General features: G+C 48.9%; 1 protein-coding gene across 2 annotated transcripts; it reads left to right on the top strand.

The window, feature by feature from the left end:
* Positions 1 to 2,754: 2,754 nt before the first annotated feature.
* RSPH1 (radial spoke head component 1) lies at positions 2,755 to 16,164 on the top strand. Of its 2 annotated transcripts, XM_065876775.1 has the most exons (9): positions 2,765 to 2,818; positions 5,283 to 5,396; positions 5,499 to 5,604; positions 7,659 to 7,749; positions 8,456 to 8,591; positions 11,841 to 11,912; positions 14,082 to 14,235; positions 15,008 to 15,151; positions 15,956 to 16,005. In XM_065876775.1, the coding sequence occupies exons 1-9, from the start codon at positions 2,765 to 2,767 to the stop codon at positions 16,003 to 16,005; spliced, it is 921 nt and encodes a 306-aa protein (XP_065732847.1). The 2 variants fall into 2 exon arrangements, with proteins under 2 accessions (XP_065732848.1, XP_065732847.1); XM_065876776.1 differs by lacking the exon at positions 5,283 to 5,396 and having other exon boundaries at positions 2,755 to 2,818; positions 15,956 to 16,164.
* Positions 16,165 to 16,747: the final 583 nt, after the last annotated feature.

The raw sequence follows: 16,747 nt of genomic DNA, 5'->3' as shown, positions 1-16,747 counted from the left end.
CAGTTTACAGAATAGGAAACTGAGGCTTAGGGCAGGTGAGTTGCCTGAGGTCACCAAAGCTAATAGGCCATGGGAACCCAGAATTTGACATTGGGCATTCTGGCTCTAGGGGAGTAATATTTCCACTAAATGATGATGACTTTAAGACCGCTTTCCCTCCATTTAGATCAATTTTTAAAATACTTAAATATTAGATTTAAATAAATAAAAAGTTGGGGTTATTATTATTGTTGAAGGTATTAAATCTCAAAAGCAACTAAGAGCACCATACAATATTTAGATTTAAGATGAAACACAGTTATTTGTATAATTTGCAAAAACACATTAAAATTGGATATACAAATGTACGATGGCCAAACCATATATAGAAATAGAACTCTGACCCACAAGTTGCAGCAACAAAGCCCAGGAAACCAACCCACTATCTACAGTAGCCATCGCAAGAAGCCAGCCTACTGTAGGCCAGACTGGCAGGAAGTCAGTCGCTAGCTCTACTAGCTGATCCAGTAACAAACAATAACCCCTTTAACAATTGGCTCCAAATGGCCAGGACTTGATTATAACTGAGAGGCACCCTAATTTTTGCCCCCCCCCCTTCCCCCTTAGGACCAACCAGAGAAAGCTGAATTTTTACTGTAACCAAACACACGGGATGTCTCGGTTCTCCTGAGCCCTCTGGCAGCTTTCCCACACCCACAGCCTGCAGTCAGGGCACCAACCCCCTTCCTTTTTCCCACTATAAAGCTTTCCCACTCCTCTGCCTGCCTTTGAGTCTCTGCCGAAATGCAAGTGATGGTGGCTGAGTCCCTTGCTATAGCAAGCCGCGAATAAATAGTCTTTGCTTGTTCTCATTGGGTGGTCTTTGTTTACTTCCGCACACAAAATAGAGATTCTCTTAAGTAAAAGTGATAAAGGAAAAACATTTCCATCTCACCAGGGGATCTAAAGGCCCATGTGGACTGGATTCCCTTGGCTTGGTTGAGCATCCACTGTGTGCAAAACATGAGACGCTGAGGGGGAAAGGAAGATGAGGGCGGCATGGCTCCTGACACCCAGAAATCAGACAACCGCCCAGATGACTGTCATATGAGACAGAACTTGTCTCGTGTATTTGATGAAGATGGCTAAAGGTACGATGGGAATTAAGAGACAGTGAGCACAGCTAACTTGAAGGGTCAATGGAAACTGCAGGAGGGAGGTGTCCAACATTTAGAGCAAAAGTTAAAAATACAGAGAAATATGGTTATTATATGCTAATAAAAACACACTACTTAAAATTAAATTTTGCATGTTGTCACACTCAGACCTTTAAAATATATAGGTAGATGGATGGTTGATAGCCAGATAGATGATACAGAGCTGAAGTCCTCTCCTCTTTCTCTAAGCCCCATTCCCCTTTTCCTCCACGAGGGCACCCTTATCATGAATTTGGAGCTTTTTCTGGAAGTGGTCTCTTATCCAGTCTTTGATGAATGGCTATGACTTTTGATAGGCAAGGCTGGGGGAAGGAAGACTTTCCAGGGAGAGAATCTGGCACAGGCAGAGGCATAGAAGTGGGGAAGTGACGGATGTACTGGGGCAAGTGCCTGTGGTTTTCTTTTGTCTGAAGCATCTAAACCAGTATAGGAAGGGGATGATGGGCTGTGAGGCTGAGAGGATGACTTAGGGCTTGAACATGGAGGGACTGAACGCCAGTGGATAAGGCTGGTCTGCATTTGGGCTTCGGAGTAGAGGAGGAACGTGAGGTGGTGAAGAGTACCAAAGGCTGGAGATAGAGAGGCTGAATTAGAGACCACTGCTAGAACTTACAGGCTGGGATCAGGGCTGGTGACAGCCGAGTTGGGAAGGAGATCATGAGGGGCCCTGGGCAGGCCCAGGGTCAGATGACCGGAGGGAAGCTAGGAGGAGGGGCCCATTAACAAGTGGGAGTGAGTGTCAATGTGCAGGTGTATGTGTGCGCGTGTGAGTGACTGTCTAGGCGTGTGTGAGGGAGTGAGCTCCACATGGGAACCCCAGGGGGCTGGACTCACACCTAGGGTGGAGGAGAGACGTCAAACCCTGACGGGCATCAGGGTAGATTGCATCTGCTGATAGGTCGGAGCTGACTCCTTGAGTCAGGAGGAGATGTTTACAAACACGAGAAAAGATCTTGAAGAACACATCTCTGTGGACCGCCAACACCCAAGGATCAGAAGACAGCTCAGAAAGGTGAAGAGGGCCTGCCGAGGTATCCGAGGAACCAGTGGCCGGGGCTGGGAAGGGGCAGTGCCCAGCCCGAGGCAGGGGTGAAGGCCTCAAGAGAACTGGCCCGACGCGCTTCCTGCACCCCTCCTCGTTGCAGCATCACCCAGCAGCTGGTTAAAGGGGGCAAGCCACGTGGTGTCCAGGTTAGCGAGCAGGTGGGTACCTAGTACGCCTCAGGCCCCGCCCCCTCCCTCCTCTTGCGCGACGATTGGCCGAGGCTCCCCTTCTCGTTGCTATGACAGCCCCCGGAGGCTGCCATTGGCTTCTCCCTACGCCTTCCCGCCCCAGGCCCCGCCTCTCTCCCGTCCCAAGCGGCGATTGGTGGATGCATCCCGTTGCTATGACAGCATGCGATGGTTAACAGTGACTCCTACCCCCACCTTCCGGCTTCTACGCCCCAGTTGGGAGGAAGGCGGGCCTGGCCGCGTCTCCGTGGCGACGGCGGACGCGGTGCAGGCAGCTGGTACCTACCGACTAGAAAGGCTCAGGCGGCAGCCGGGATCCAGACTGGGGCGGGATCATGTCGGACCTGGGCTCGGAAGAGTTGGAGGAGGAGGGAGAGAAATATCTTGGGGTGAGATCTCCGGGTAAGGGGGGGGGAGCTCCCAGGGGTGCGCGGACCCTTGGAAACCGGTTTCGGAGAGTGGGGTGGCCTGGAGGCCAGCCACAGTCCCACTGGGAGGCCCAGCCAAGAGCAAGGACCACGCAGGCCACAGCGGGCGCTGCGTCCTGCAAGATGGCTGTGAAAGGTGAAACGTTATGACGTCCGCCTGCCGAATCCCTTCTCGCTCCCCCCTCTACCAATTCCTCCTATCGTTAACGGCAAAGATTTCCAAATCCAAGACGTTGGAAGCGTCCTCTTCCCTGCTGTCACCCTTCATGGAGGCAGTTTCCTTGGATGGCTGGGCCATCCCAAGCTACCATACTATTCTTGAATGTATTTTTGTATATTATTCTGAAACTATTTCTGTAATGGAGCCTGGCCCCTCAGGATTAAAGGAAGATGGAGGAAAGCTGCTTCCTGGCAGCCTTCAAGAAATGCTAAGGAGGTCCCAGGCTCAGCGAAGGCTTCCTGAAGTATTACCATCCAGGCCTGTAATCCCATGTGCTTTCTTCACTCTTGTTGGAAATGACCCGGGTCGTTGGAAATATTTCCTGGTTTAGACAGCGGAGAGGAGGTAAGGGGTGCACATTCAGTGATGTGAGCTGGGCTCCACGTGGGCACATTTGTGCTGCCCGAAGCCAGAGGGTGACTGTTGCCTGGCTGGCAGGCTGGGAACCTCATCCGCTGTGTGTGTGCAAGGTACAGAGTTGAAATCGTTTCAGATTTACTTGAAAAATCTAGCAGCGCTTCTGAGATAGATGTGCTTGCTTGCTCGGACCTGTTTTTACTAGCTCTGCACACCCATCTTCCAGCTTCTGCCTGATTTGCTGCTGAAGACAAGCACGTCTGTGCACTGGAGTCACCTGGCCAGTAGGGAGCGGCGGAAGTGCCTGGGATGTACGCATCCCGGGACAGCCAGCAGCTAGTGCTAAAAGGCAGGACAAACTGCAGTGATCGACACTCCAGCACGCCCTGTGCGGTGAGGCTGAGTCTGGGACATCACCCATGCTTGGCAGCCGCCTCTTTCACGTCTGTTTTCGCACCCCCTTTGCTGGTTTCTCCTGGGAGCACTTAAAAAAAAAAAAATCTCTCTCCAAGGTCTGCTTCTGGCGAACCCAAGCTACATCACCTTCCCAGTAAGCTTTCTAGTTCATCCCCTCAAAAGGCCCTACCGATCTGTAACTTTTTAGCGTCCATAATTTTCAGGTTCGATTCACAGTGGGGTCATTTTCAAGGGTTCTTTTCCTATTCAGGCACCCCAGCGTCTCAGTACTGGGTGTATTGAGAGGTCTTTGGGGCGCCAGGAGGAGCCTTTTGTACACTTTGACTTAGACTAACCCTGAAACAAGTTTGTAAGGTTATAAAATTCTGCGTTATAACCTGAGCATGAATTTCTGAGCCAAACAGTGCTAGAAAAGCACAAGAACTGCAAAAATGTTTGTTTCTGAAGCCCTTGATTTAATGTGTCTGAGCTTGTGTGTAATGTCTATCCAGATCCAGCGCCATGTCAAATCATTGCTCTATGCCCTCGCCATTTCATTATTCATGATTTGCACTCTACACTCACGTATTAGGTGCTTGAGAAACATTTATTTCATGAAGGATCGAGAAAATAGGGAAGCGACAAGCTTGTATTATGTTTTTTATTGATTTACTTTTAAGATAGATTAATTATCGATCTTAGCTATGAGGGTTTGAACCTTAAGTCTCTTGATAAGGAGTTTAAAAATAAGATAAACTAAATTCAGTTGGGAGACTCAAGTTGACAACTGAGCCCAGTTTATTCCTCAGCTCCCCCTGCCCCTCTCCCACCATCAGAGCTTCCTTGAAGGTCAAAGCTGTCTTCGGGACACAGACACCCCAGGGATGATTTGCATTTTAAGTTCTGTATTATTGGAGGAAGGTGGGTTTAGGACACGTTCCACCCGCAAATGCTACTTCAAACGTGTTCCTATAAGGAACACAACTTGGCGCACCTCGCATTTTCCTCAAAATGGTCAGTTTTGTTTACAGCTTAAAGGATTATCATAATACATTGGAGGGAGAGAGTGAAAGTCCCACCGTGGACAGGTGCCAGCTGTGTGACCCTGGACGGATGCTCCATGTCACCCAGGTGTGGTACCTACCTCACCTGTAAGACAAGGCCAAGGATTGGGAGGATGCAATGGAATACTATTTATAAAATGCCTAACACATAGTTAGTGCTTTTATTTATTTTATTCATTTTTTAAAAAATTTATTTTGGCTGCGCTGGGTCTTCGTTTCAGCACGTGGGATCTTCCTTGCAGCATGCAGGATCTAGTCCCCCAACCAGGGTTCAAACCCGGGTCCCCTGCTTTGGGAGTGCAGGGTCTTACCCACTGGACCACCAGGGAGATCCCTGGTTAGTGCTTAATAAATGGTAACTGTGATCATCTAGTTTTCTTCGGTCCAGGAATACGAAGGGGAGCGGAACGAGGCCGGTGAGCGGCATGGTCATGGGAAAGCGAGACTGCCCAATGGGGACACGTATGAAGGGAAATACGAACATGGTGAAAGGCACGGCCAGGTCAGAATCGGTGGCTTGAGTGGGTGGTTTACCCAATTTAATACTCTGTTAGCAATGATTAAATTCAGGATTGATATGAATTATATAATCAATGTGTTTCAGGGGACCTACAAATTTAAAAGTGGTGCACGGTACATTGGAGAATATGTTAAAAATAAAAAACATGGTCGAGGCACTTTTATCTATCCAGACGGATCAAGATATGAAGGTAAAGTATTACCACAAAGCAGACTTCCGTGTTGTGGAGGACTTGGGGATGGAACTTCTCTGGGGATGCTGAGACATGCATGAAAGCTTCAAGTTCCCCAGTCATTCAACAAATACGATCTATGTTCCTGTGTTCACAGGGTTGATGCAGAAACCAGAGAGCCTTGTAATTAGTGAACTGATCCACAGGGGGACATGTGACTGTCCCTGTGGCCTGCACACTCCCTCCTGGGGGCCCATGCGCTGAGAGAGGTTGCTGGGCGAGCACGGACCTCGGGGGGTGGGTTGGACCCAGGTCAACTGGTGCTCAGTGGTAGAGTCTCCTTGGAGCTGTGCTTGCTGTCTTCCATTTCTGACCAGCCCCTCTTCTGATGAACACATTGTTGGTTTAGATGGTGGTTCCTTCACTGAAGGCTTCTGATCTGGGAGGTGTTCTGCCTCGTTAAAGTGGCGTTCTTACCTCTGCCGCAGGGCGTTACGTGCCAATGTTACGTAGCTCAGGAAGACTCTTGTCCCCTTATTTCCAAGAACCGCACTGCCGCCCCACCCACCATTGTCACCTGGTGTGACGACAGTGTGACGTCTCACCCCAAAGACCGGTGAAGGCCGTTCCTAACCCAGGGAGAGAGACGAGCGGGGGTGGGTTGTGAGCCTTGCCAACGGTGTGCAAAGGTTATGTTCCGGGCTGCTTTTCTGCGAAGTTATCTAGTTTTCATCAGATTTCCAAAAAGGTCTGTGAGCCCAACCCTGGAACTGGTGTGACAGTAGGTGTGACCCGGTTCAGGGGACCCCATCCCTCCCTGCTCAGCCTTCTCCCCTGCAGTGCGAGGATCAGATGAGTGAACACACGTGAGATGCTCAGAACCAGACCCGACGGATCGTATGTGTTCAGTAAATGTCGGTGGCCACAATGTAGCCTGTGTGATAGCAGCGCTTCTTACCACGGATTCCACCCTCTGAGGGTGTGGGCTGGAGCTGCGGGTCTGGTGGCCACATAAAACCAGAACCGAGGCATCATCAAAGAGGGCTTCTGCTGGAATCCGACACCTGGGTGGACAGTGTCACTGCTGTTCCTACTAGAGATGGAATTTCTCTTTGGTTTTGTTTCATAAATCTTAGAAGCCTGGCTCCAGACGTAGGACCCATCTGCTTTTTAAATCAACTTGACACAATCTAATTTAGGATTTAATTCTTTCCAGATTCTGATGAACCTAATCTCATTATTGTCATTTTGATTTCAGCGTAGATGTTAATCTAATTTGAACAACATATATATTTATATATATTATATATGTGATGTATGAGAAGATATATGCATATGTGGAGATACATATATATGCACTCAGAGTAGGGGCTTGAAGGAAATTTTACTGCGAAGGTTATTAGCTAACATATAAAACGCCTTTGGAGGTAGTTGTAAGTTGTCGTGTCTCCTTATGGTTTTGTACCTTAATGGGTGCAGGGCGCAGTCACTGCCCAGGGATTTCCTCTCTGAGGTCGGAGGCTAAGTACTCATTTTAGCTCAGTAAGTCCACAGTCTTCCAGCCCAAAGCCCAAGTTAACGTGGGACTTCTTTGCCGCTGCTTTGGCCGAAAGGGGTGCAGACCGGCTTGCGGCCACTTGGCGGGGATGCTCAACACAGGCGCTGGAGCAGGTGCGAGGAGGGAAACAGATTGAAATGCCGGCAAGTGGCTGAGAATAGACCACCGAGCCTCCAAGTTGTTGCTGGATCACTGAACGCACGCGAGGCAGCAGGGGTGTGGAGCTGGGGCCACTGTCCATAGGGCAGCAAACCCTGGCTTGAAGCCTTGCTGTGCCGCCGGCCAAGTGGGAAAAAGCCGCCGTTAGCACATGCAGGTGACAGTGGCCCAGTACATACACCTGCCAGCCCGTCCCCCCAGAGGCCCGGCTCAGCCTCCCTCCTCCGGCTCCCCACTCCAGGTGTCTATCGGTCCGGCCGGGAGGCAGGGATGGAGGGGGGTCAGAGTGGGCAGGGGCAGTGGTGAAGGGCGGAGCTGTTTCCTCCTGACCCCTGCTTTTGTGTGGCCCTTCCAGGGGAGTGGGCGGACGACCTGAGGCATGGCCACGGCGTGTACTACTACGTCAACAATGACAGCTACACCGGGGAGTGGTTTGCTCACCAAAGGTTCGGTTCTCCCCCTGGGCCCGCAGATCAGTTCACGTCATGAGCACGTGACGGTAACTAAGCGACAGAATCATGACCGGAGAGCCCACTGGCCAGCTCTGCCCCACGGTTCATGGCTTTAAGGCCAGCGTGGGAGCAATGTACTGCGCGGCTGCAGGTTCCCGGGAACCCACCCAAGGGCCCCAGGCCACGGAGGGCACAGGAGAACCTTCTGGGCGCTGAGTTGCAGCTCCCAGGAGCCCTGCCTCTTCCCCGAGCCAGCCAGCTGATAGGCGGGAGGCCGCCGCTGTACAGCAGGGATGCCTGCTCTCAGCTGGGGCCACGAGCAGGAGGTGTGCTTCGACTGGGCCCAGATATAGAAGCCACTTGTGAGCCCGCCTCAGCGTAGGCCCCCCCCTTGATTCAAATGTGTGTCTCAGGGCTTCCCTGGTGGCGCAGTGGTTGAGAGTCCACCTGCCGATGCAGGGGACGCGGGGTTTGTGCCCCGGTCCGGGGGGATCCCGCGTGCCGCGGAGCGGCTGGGCCCGTGAGCCATGGCCGCTGAGCCTGCGCGTCCGGAGCCTGTGCTCCGCAACGGGAGAGGCCACAGCAGTGAGAGGCCCGCGTACCGCAAAAAAAAACACCCAAAACAAATGTGTGTCTCATAAACCTGGAGGGGTTTTCACTGCAACGGAACCGAGTGCATCGCGGTCCTCATCTTCACCAGGCACGGGCAAGGCACCTACTTCTACGCGGAGACGGGCAGCAAGTACGTGGGTACCTGGGTGAACGGCCAGCAGAAGGGCACGGCAGAGCTCATCCACCTGAACCACAGGTACCAGGGCAAGTTCTTGAACAAAAATGTAAGTCAACGGGCAGCGATGTTTGCCAATGAAATAAGCAACACCCTCCTCCCCGAGCCTGTATAAATGTGTGAGCAGAAAATAGGACAAACCCAGGCAAACCCTCCCACCCGCTCCAGATAGGGAAACAGGGCAGCTGTGCTGAGCTCCGAGCCTCACTGATACCCACAGAGGGCAGGGTGGGGGCGGGGGAAGCTCAGCCAGTTTCTCTGCATCTCAGTAACATCCATGGTCTCTCCCAGCAGCGGGAGTCATTATAGCACTGGGGGCATCTTGACCTTGGTCTTATGAGTAAATCGGATATGAAATACGTATTTGTCTGGAACGACTGAGCATTTCCTGCAGTTGAGCCTGTGGGTGTTTTGACTTTCTTTCCCCCGGGAGGCCCGCAGCCGGAGCCGCAGGGAGGAAGACACACCAGGTCCTCCCTGGAGCCCCACGCCCACCCACCTGCTCCAGGTGGTGGTGGAGCTGGAGGCCTTGGGTCTGAAGGTTTCCGGTTCGCAGTACCTGTGATGGGTCATTTCTGTTGGGAGGACTCTGTGGCCTTGCCTGTCCTTGTTGCCCGAGCCCTGATGGGATGCAGAGAAACCCTGAGTAATTTGGACGCTACCTACCACCCTGCATTTGCCATGTAGCCTTGATCAGGGGTTGAGCAGAAACTTTCCCCGAAGAAAGAGTTTGCTGAGCAAACGAAAGGTGTTAAGAGTTTGACAGAGGAACATCTAACTGATTTAATAAAGTAGCCTCAGACCCTTAAAACTCAGTTTTCATTTCCATATAATTCACGCCCTAATCGCAGACTCTGCTTTCAGTCTTTGTGCGTGTAGGCACGCTCTCCTCAAATCTGTACATGGAATACGTCACTCCCAGCAAAACCTCATGAGATCTTTTTCGGCACACGGAGGTGGGTGGAAGAAAGAGAATTTGATACGAGTCAATTGGGAGGGACCAATGAACGCTGCGAACCTAGACTCATCTGAGGAGTAAGAGCAGAGTGGGACTTTGTTCTGCTAGTTAGAAAAAGACTTTAAAGTTGTGCCAGAGCGTAGTTCCAACCGTGAAACGCCCAGACTCTGGATCCCGCCTGCCCACCTCAAGCATCGCAAAGGCACGGACTTACATGTACAGCTTATACAGAGTTACAGCATGGGGATTTTAATTACATAAATAGAGCCACAGTATATCAGGACACAAAAATATACCCCCGAAAAAGCTATCTTTTTGTGTATTTCAGAAGTTTTTATGTAGGTTAGTTACCGGAATTGCGAAATCTACAAGTATTGATACTTTAGATGATGGTGGATACTCTAATTGTCCTGAAAAGCTAAGCCAGTTTATACTCTGGTCAGCAGGATATGGGAGTCTCTTCATCACTTCTTCCATCAACATTGGATGGTATTAGTCTTTAACATTTTCTTTTCAAATCTGGTGGGTAAAAAATGTTATCTCATAGTTTTAATGTGGAATTCCCTGATTCCTGGTGAGGTCCAGCACCTTTACACACTTTTATTGCTGGTTTGACTTTCTTCCTTCAGACAATTACCTGTTCACATCCTTGCTGACAAGTTATGAAAACACACTATAAATCTTCGATAATGAAAACAGTGTGATACTAGGATAGAGAAATATAGATCAGTGAAGCAGGTTAGAGAGTCCACAGACAGATCGAAGTATATAAAATAATTTAGCACTTGAAAGGATGTCATTTCCAGTTAAAAGGAATGGTGGGGAGAAGTCAAGAAATGGTGCTGGGAGGGCTTCCCTGGTGGCGCAGTGGTTGACGGTCCGCCTGCCGATGCAGGGGACACGGGTTCATGCCCCGGTCCGGGAAGATCCCACGTGCCGCGGAGCGGCTGGGCCCGTGAGCCATGGCCGCTGAGCCTGCGCGTCCGGAGCCTGTGCTCCGCAACGGGAGAGGCCACAACAGTGAGAGGCCTGCGTACCGCAAAAAAAAGGAAAAAAAGAAATAGTGCTAGGACAGCTTGATGACCATTTGGGAGAAAAAATAAAACCAAAGTTTGTCCTCCAACATGTAGACGAAGATACTTACTAGAAGAAATAAAGATTTAAATGCAAACAAGAAAGTCACAGATAGAAGAATAAGTATTTATGACCTTTGGAATGAGGAAGAGGACTTTCTATACAAAAATAGAAAGGAAAACCCAAAAGATTTCACTTGATAAAAATAAGCCAATATAGATTAGAGAGCACCTTAAAGAAAATGTAAAAGATATCTGACAAAAGGGGTTGGGCTATTTGTAACATTTAATTTGTAAAGCGCTTAATCAACGTGATTTAAATTTCAAAAATGTTGAAAAAAAATTCAGCCTTACTGATAACTTAAAAGGTGTGACTTCAAATGATGAGGTCCTGTTTTTTACATATATATATAAAATGTAAAAGTATAATAAATGTTAAGCCCAGAAAAAATATGGGTTTGCGGACGAGAGGCTCTTAAGTGCTGTTGTGGGAAAGAAAATTATTAGAGCCTTATTCTGGTTTAAATATATATATATATAAAACACATACTTTTATCCAGAAATTCAACTTCTGTAAATTTACCCCGAGGAAAATGCCAAGGGTGGACCTAAAGATTTAACTCAGAATATGTTTACCATAGCATTTTTTGCCAAAGTATCAGCATACCAAATATCAACAATAGTAGGTGAGTAAAACAGATTATAATTCTTTGATGAAATAACATACCAGGTTGACAACCGATGTTATGGAAGAATATCTGTGATATGGGAGGTCATTCATGCCCTATTTCTAAGTAAAGATAGAATAAGAGTCAGCACGTGTAGTTACGGTCAGATTTTTATTTAAAAAAAAAATCTCTGTATTAGAAATAAGGTTACAGAGACTACATCAAAATATTAGTCGTTCTAACACAATATTGTAAATCAACTATATATTTAGATAAAATTTTAAAAAATATCAATAGTACTATTTTTAGCTAGTTTGACTGTGTGGGTCAACTAAGTGAAATTTTTGTCATAAATACATTACTTTTATAAAGAGATAAAATGTAGTTAAAGTTTTTTTTAAAACAAACAAAAGGGGGCCTATACTTTGCATTCCACTAGCCATTAGTTCCCAAAAGCATCTTTAATCCATACTGAATTTTCCCCAGTTCCATGATTTGGGGTAGGTTTTATGAAAGTCACATTTATAAAGCATTTTGTACTTTCTACTGGGTGTTGACGCTCAAGAGTGAAGTATTTCTTGGTTTCTCTTTGCTCGTAGCCCGTTGGCCCTGGAAAGTACGTGTTTGATATTGGCTGTGAACAGCACGGGGAATATCACTTACCAGATGTGGTAGGTTGCAGAGTCTATATCACTCCTACGTTCATAGGCAAACGAGCTGCTCGGTGATACTGATCCTACAGATCTGCGTCGGGACCAATTGCCCTAAGGGAGTATAGGAAAGGGGATTGGGCAGAAGGGGAAGCTGGGTTCTGACGGGACCCCATGGGAGCTCTGAAATGGGATGACCCTTCAAAGTGTCCTGAATGGAGGCCAGGACCTGTGACCCACATGTGGACCAGTCACCGGCTGTGGGCTGCCCGTGGACAGGGGCATGAAACCTGGACAATGCGGCCTCCTTTGATGGAGGGCAGTTCCTGGCAGGAACTCTGTTATGAGCAACCAGCTGCCAACACGCCCAGCAGCTGGAGGAGTGAGCGCCTGAAGGGGGGGGGGGATCACATGATCACACAGGAGCCAATGAGAGAGCAGACAGCCTTGGGGGCCGTTCTCAAAGCGCAGTCCCTACGGCAGCTCTGGCCCTACCTGGGAGTCTGTTTGAAATGAAGAGTTTTGGGCCCCACCCCATTCTTCCTGAATCAGAAACTCAGGCTGGGGCCAGCGATCTGGACTTCGACAACCCCTCCACGGGATTCTGAAGGTGCAGTTCAAGTTTGAGCACCACTGTCCTGGAGAAACTCAGACATTTGGACACGGAGGAGAGCAGTGTATTTCCGAGTGACTCAACGGCAGTAATAGGGGTCTGTCACTCTTTGTCACAGGTATTATCATCTTTGCGACAGTGAAGTTTTCCATATTTATAGATTGATGTTCAATCTTTGGAGTTTTGTGATAGTTACAAAACTGAGAAGTAGACCAATATGCTTGGTAAGATTGCCACGTGTTGGCTGTTAACCTTTGTTGGAATTATTCATTATTATAAATTCTTCCACATTTGGAACTGATGAACTTCGTCTACTTTCACTGCATTTTATTTTTCTCTCCATAATCCTTGAGACTAGAGCTTCAGGGTTTATGCCCTTCCATGTCATTCCATGGATGTCTTTGGGTGTTTTTAGGCTTTTTCTTACAGTGATGTTGATACCGAAACTTGGCCTCTGTACACCTGTGCTGAATCGAATCTCAGAGACAGAGTTTTGGGTGAAGCAGAAAAGAACAGCTTTATTGCTTTGCCAGGCAAAGGGGGACACAGTGGGCTAATGCCCTCAAAACTGTGTGTCCCAACCTGGTGGAATTTGGTGAGGAATTTCATAGCAATGGTTCAAGGGTGGGGTTGCTGATAAGGATCAGGGTGTGTGCAGGGCCTGCACTCTTTTAATCTGGCCTCAGGTGGTCTCTTCCCCCGCCCCCGGTACGCGGGGCTCTCACTGTTGTGGCCTCTCCTGTTGCGGATCACAGGCTCCGGACATGCAGGCTCAGCGGCCATGGCTCACGGGCCCAGCCGCTCCGCGGCATGTGGGATCTTCCCGGACCGGGGCACGAACCCGTGTCCCCTGCATCGGCAGGCGGACTCTCAACCACTGTGCCACCAGGGAAGGCCCCCTCAGGTGGTCTCTTGATGAGCTTCTCAAGGTTATCAAACTGTGACCTTCTCTCTGGAATGAACAATGTTTCGTCAAGTAGTGATGAAACATTCCAGTTTCATCAAATGCACATCTTCAAACGAACATCTTCCATTTCTTGGGGGTTTTAGTTCTGCAGAAGAGCTCAAAGACGTTGTTTTGTGTATCCCTTGAGGCAGAACGAGGACCCTGCCCCAAGGCTGCACCACTGTTTCTGGGTTCCTCCTCCCTTATCTCTGCATCCCCTCCCTTTTCTGATTAGTAACTGCTTGAACCTGCCCTTTGGAACTCAGGGAAGGTCATGGAGGCTGGGGCCTATTCCCTAAAACAAGAAACGGGGGACACAAAGGCTTTGGTGTCCAGGAGCCCCACGAGGTCCTGCTCAGTTTCAGTGTTTGTTTTGTTATGTTTAAAGAATCTTAGAGCTGAAATGTGGCTTAGCGGCTGCAAAGGGCACTTAGTCCTGGTCATCTTCGTGTCTCATCCTCATTCTTTCAAGATTCATTTTCAGCCCTTGGATTATACTGTGGAGAGTTGGCAATTACTCTGATCACTGAATCCTGTTATAAAAATGCCCCAGTACAATTCAAAACCTGTCCCATCTCCCCTCACTCTAAATGTCCCATGCATGTTGGTCAAGTTACATTTTTTAACTTAGGAAAGAGAAGAGGATGAGGAGGAGACACTGGTAACTGTCGTTCCAAAATGGAAAGTGACCAAAATCACAGAATTGGCCTTGTGGACCCCACCCCGCCCCCAGGAGCAGACCACTGCAGATGGACCAAGCCAGGGCGAGGCCCCAGGAGCTGAGGGTATATGGAGGCCCTGGGGGGCAGATGGAGTAGGGCTCCCCGGGAGGCAGGCTCTGAGTCCCTTGGTCAGTGATTGGCCGTGGGTGTGACCTGGGCAAGTCTCCGACAGCAGCTGGGATGACAGGTCCTTCCTAAAGGGGATCTGGACAGCGTTTCTGTGTGACCCTCACAGGGGGCTTCCTAAGAAGTCCTCAGGGGGCTGTGGAGTGTCAAAGGTAGGTTACAGTGGGCAGGAGCCCTTCTGTTGCAAGTGATTGAAGACCAGTTCCAATTGGCCTAAGTGGAAAAATACTGATACTAATTCATTGGTTCATACAACTGGAGCGGTGCGGGGGTGGGAGGGGGAGAGCCTCAGGTGTGGCTGGATCAGGGCTCCGTGCTTGGATCTCCTCTCTCCTGTGCACTGGCTCTGCTTGCCAGCATCCTCTTCCCTTTGGCGACCAAAGCTCAGTGACTTTATCAGATTGCCACCCAATCTGCTCAAGAACCCTAGGGAACAGAGAGCTTCTCTCTCCAAATGCTCATCAAAACCCTTGGGATATATATTGTATATACTTAAAATAAAAAGCCCTTGGGAATTAGTACTTCAGAGCAGTGATGCCCATCCCTGAACCTATCACTGTGATGGGGATGAGGGAGCAGATGCCAGGCCTGGGTGGAGCTGTGACTCTGAGTTAAGGGGTGGTCCCCTGATGGAGAAGCGGGCACTGCTGTCAGCAGGGTGGGTGCGGCAAGGCGTCTGCTGATACCGGTTCCCTTTGTTCCATCTCAGGCGGGGGAGAGCCGGCGGAGGAGGTCCAGCCTCTGACCGACGACATGTCAGAGGGGGAATTAGATTCAGTGCATCCTGGAGAGGAGGAGGGAGACGCCAGCAGGGAGGACGGAGAGGAATTTCACTACGACAGCTTAGACCAGGGTGAGCCTGCGCTCTGGGGGCCAGGAGGGCGGGAGAGAAGGAGGCATCAGGCATGCCGGGGTGGGCACAGGGTTTTCTCTGCCTTTGACCGAGGCCGTCCTTGGTCCAGGCCTGAGGGATGGGACATCTCAGAGGACCTGCCCTGGGAATGTCGCTCCTTCTTAGGTGTCCTGGTAGGGACAGCCGTGCGATGCATGTTCTCTCTAACTCGGTCCTTGCTAATCTGCATTTCACCAATACGGCATGCTCGGGCTGCAGGTCCCAGTCGATTGATCCCATGGCTTCATTTTTCTACATGTTTTTCACCTTTATAACACTTTATAGTAATGCACATATAATAATATACAGCAAACACCTTCAAAATTTAAACCCTTTTACCATTTAATTTTTCAGCATTAATACACACAAATGCTCTTACGGGGGTGTGGGAGGAGGGTGGGAAGCGTGGAGTACAGCTTCCACAGAGATCAGAGTTTCAACAGTGTTACTTATAAATTATAGTCCAGCAATTTTATTCACTGATGAGTGCGCGCAGGCAAAAGATAATGCTGGACCTTACTCTCACTTACATGGATGTTCTTTGTCTCAGCATTTACTCCGAATAAACCTTTTGCTTAGTTTATTACTGGTACCAAAAGAAAAACTATAAAAGCCTGTATAAGATAAAATTTAACGTTCCATGATTTTGCCTGATAAATAGAAATGTTTAACATTTATAATACCTATTGCAAAAGATCTGCTAGCAAATCATGCATTTTTAAATAGAAAAAAGGTAATACACTCACATTTCCTTTTCCTTCCCAGGAAACGTTAGTTTTGAAGAAGAGGAAGCCAGACCAGAGCTGCTGGATTAAGATGAAGCAAAAGCCCGAGTGGTAGGAGGTTGAGTCTTAAAGATGCGTCTGTTACCAGGGTAGCTATTACTCATCTATCACTAATCTTTCTTACTTAGTTGTTTGTTAAGATGTTTTACAGTTGCAAATAAATTTCTTCATTATCCTTTGTTTATGAAATAGCCTCTGCTCCCAGTTCTTTAAAAGTTACCTGGTTGGGGCTTCCCTGGTGCCACAGTGGTAAAGAATCCACCTGCCAATGCAGGGGACACGGGTTTGAGCCCTTGTCCAGGAAGATCCCACATGCTGCTGAGCAACTAAGCCTGTGCGCCACAACTACCGAGCCCACGCACCACAACTAATGAAGCCCGCGTGCCTAGAGCCCGTGCTCCGCAACAGGAGAAGCCACCAGCCCCCGCTCGCCGCAACTAGAGAAAGGCCATGTGCAGCAATGAAGACCCAACGCAGCCAAAAAAAAAAAGTTACCAGGTTATTTTGCCATGATTTTTTTAGTGCTGTTTTCTCCTAGGAGAAAGAAAAACATCATATGACTGTAACTCTGCTGAAGATGGTTAATGGAAATGGATTCTGGCTAAGTTAGCTGAGTGACTAGATAGTGAAGTCCCTCTCTCAAATTACCCTCAAGCGAGCCAGGAAAACACCTAGAAAATAAGAATTCCTGTGTGCAATGCTCATAAAACACAACGTAATAAATACACGTCAGGCTTGGGTAAGAAACCCTCAGGTGCCGCCGGAGGGGGCA

This window comes from Phocoena phocoena, chromosome 4 (assembly GCF_963924675.1).
Source record: "Phocoena phocoena chromosome 4, mPhoPho1.1, whole genome shotgun sequence".
NCBI lineage: Eukaryota > Metazoa > Chordata > Mammalia > Artiodactyla > Phocoenidae > Phocoena > Phocoena phocoena.
Note: the sequence above shows the minus strand (reverse complement) of the source record. Positions and strands in the feature narration are given on the sequence as shown.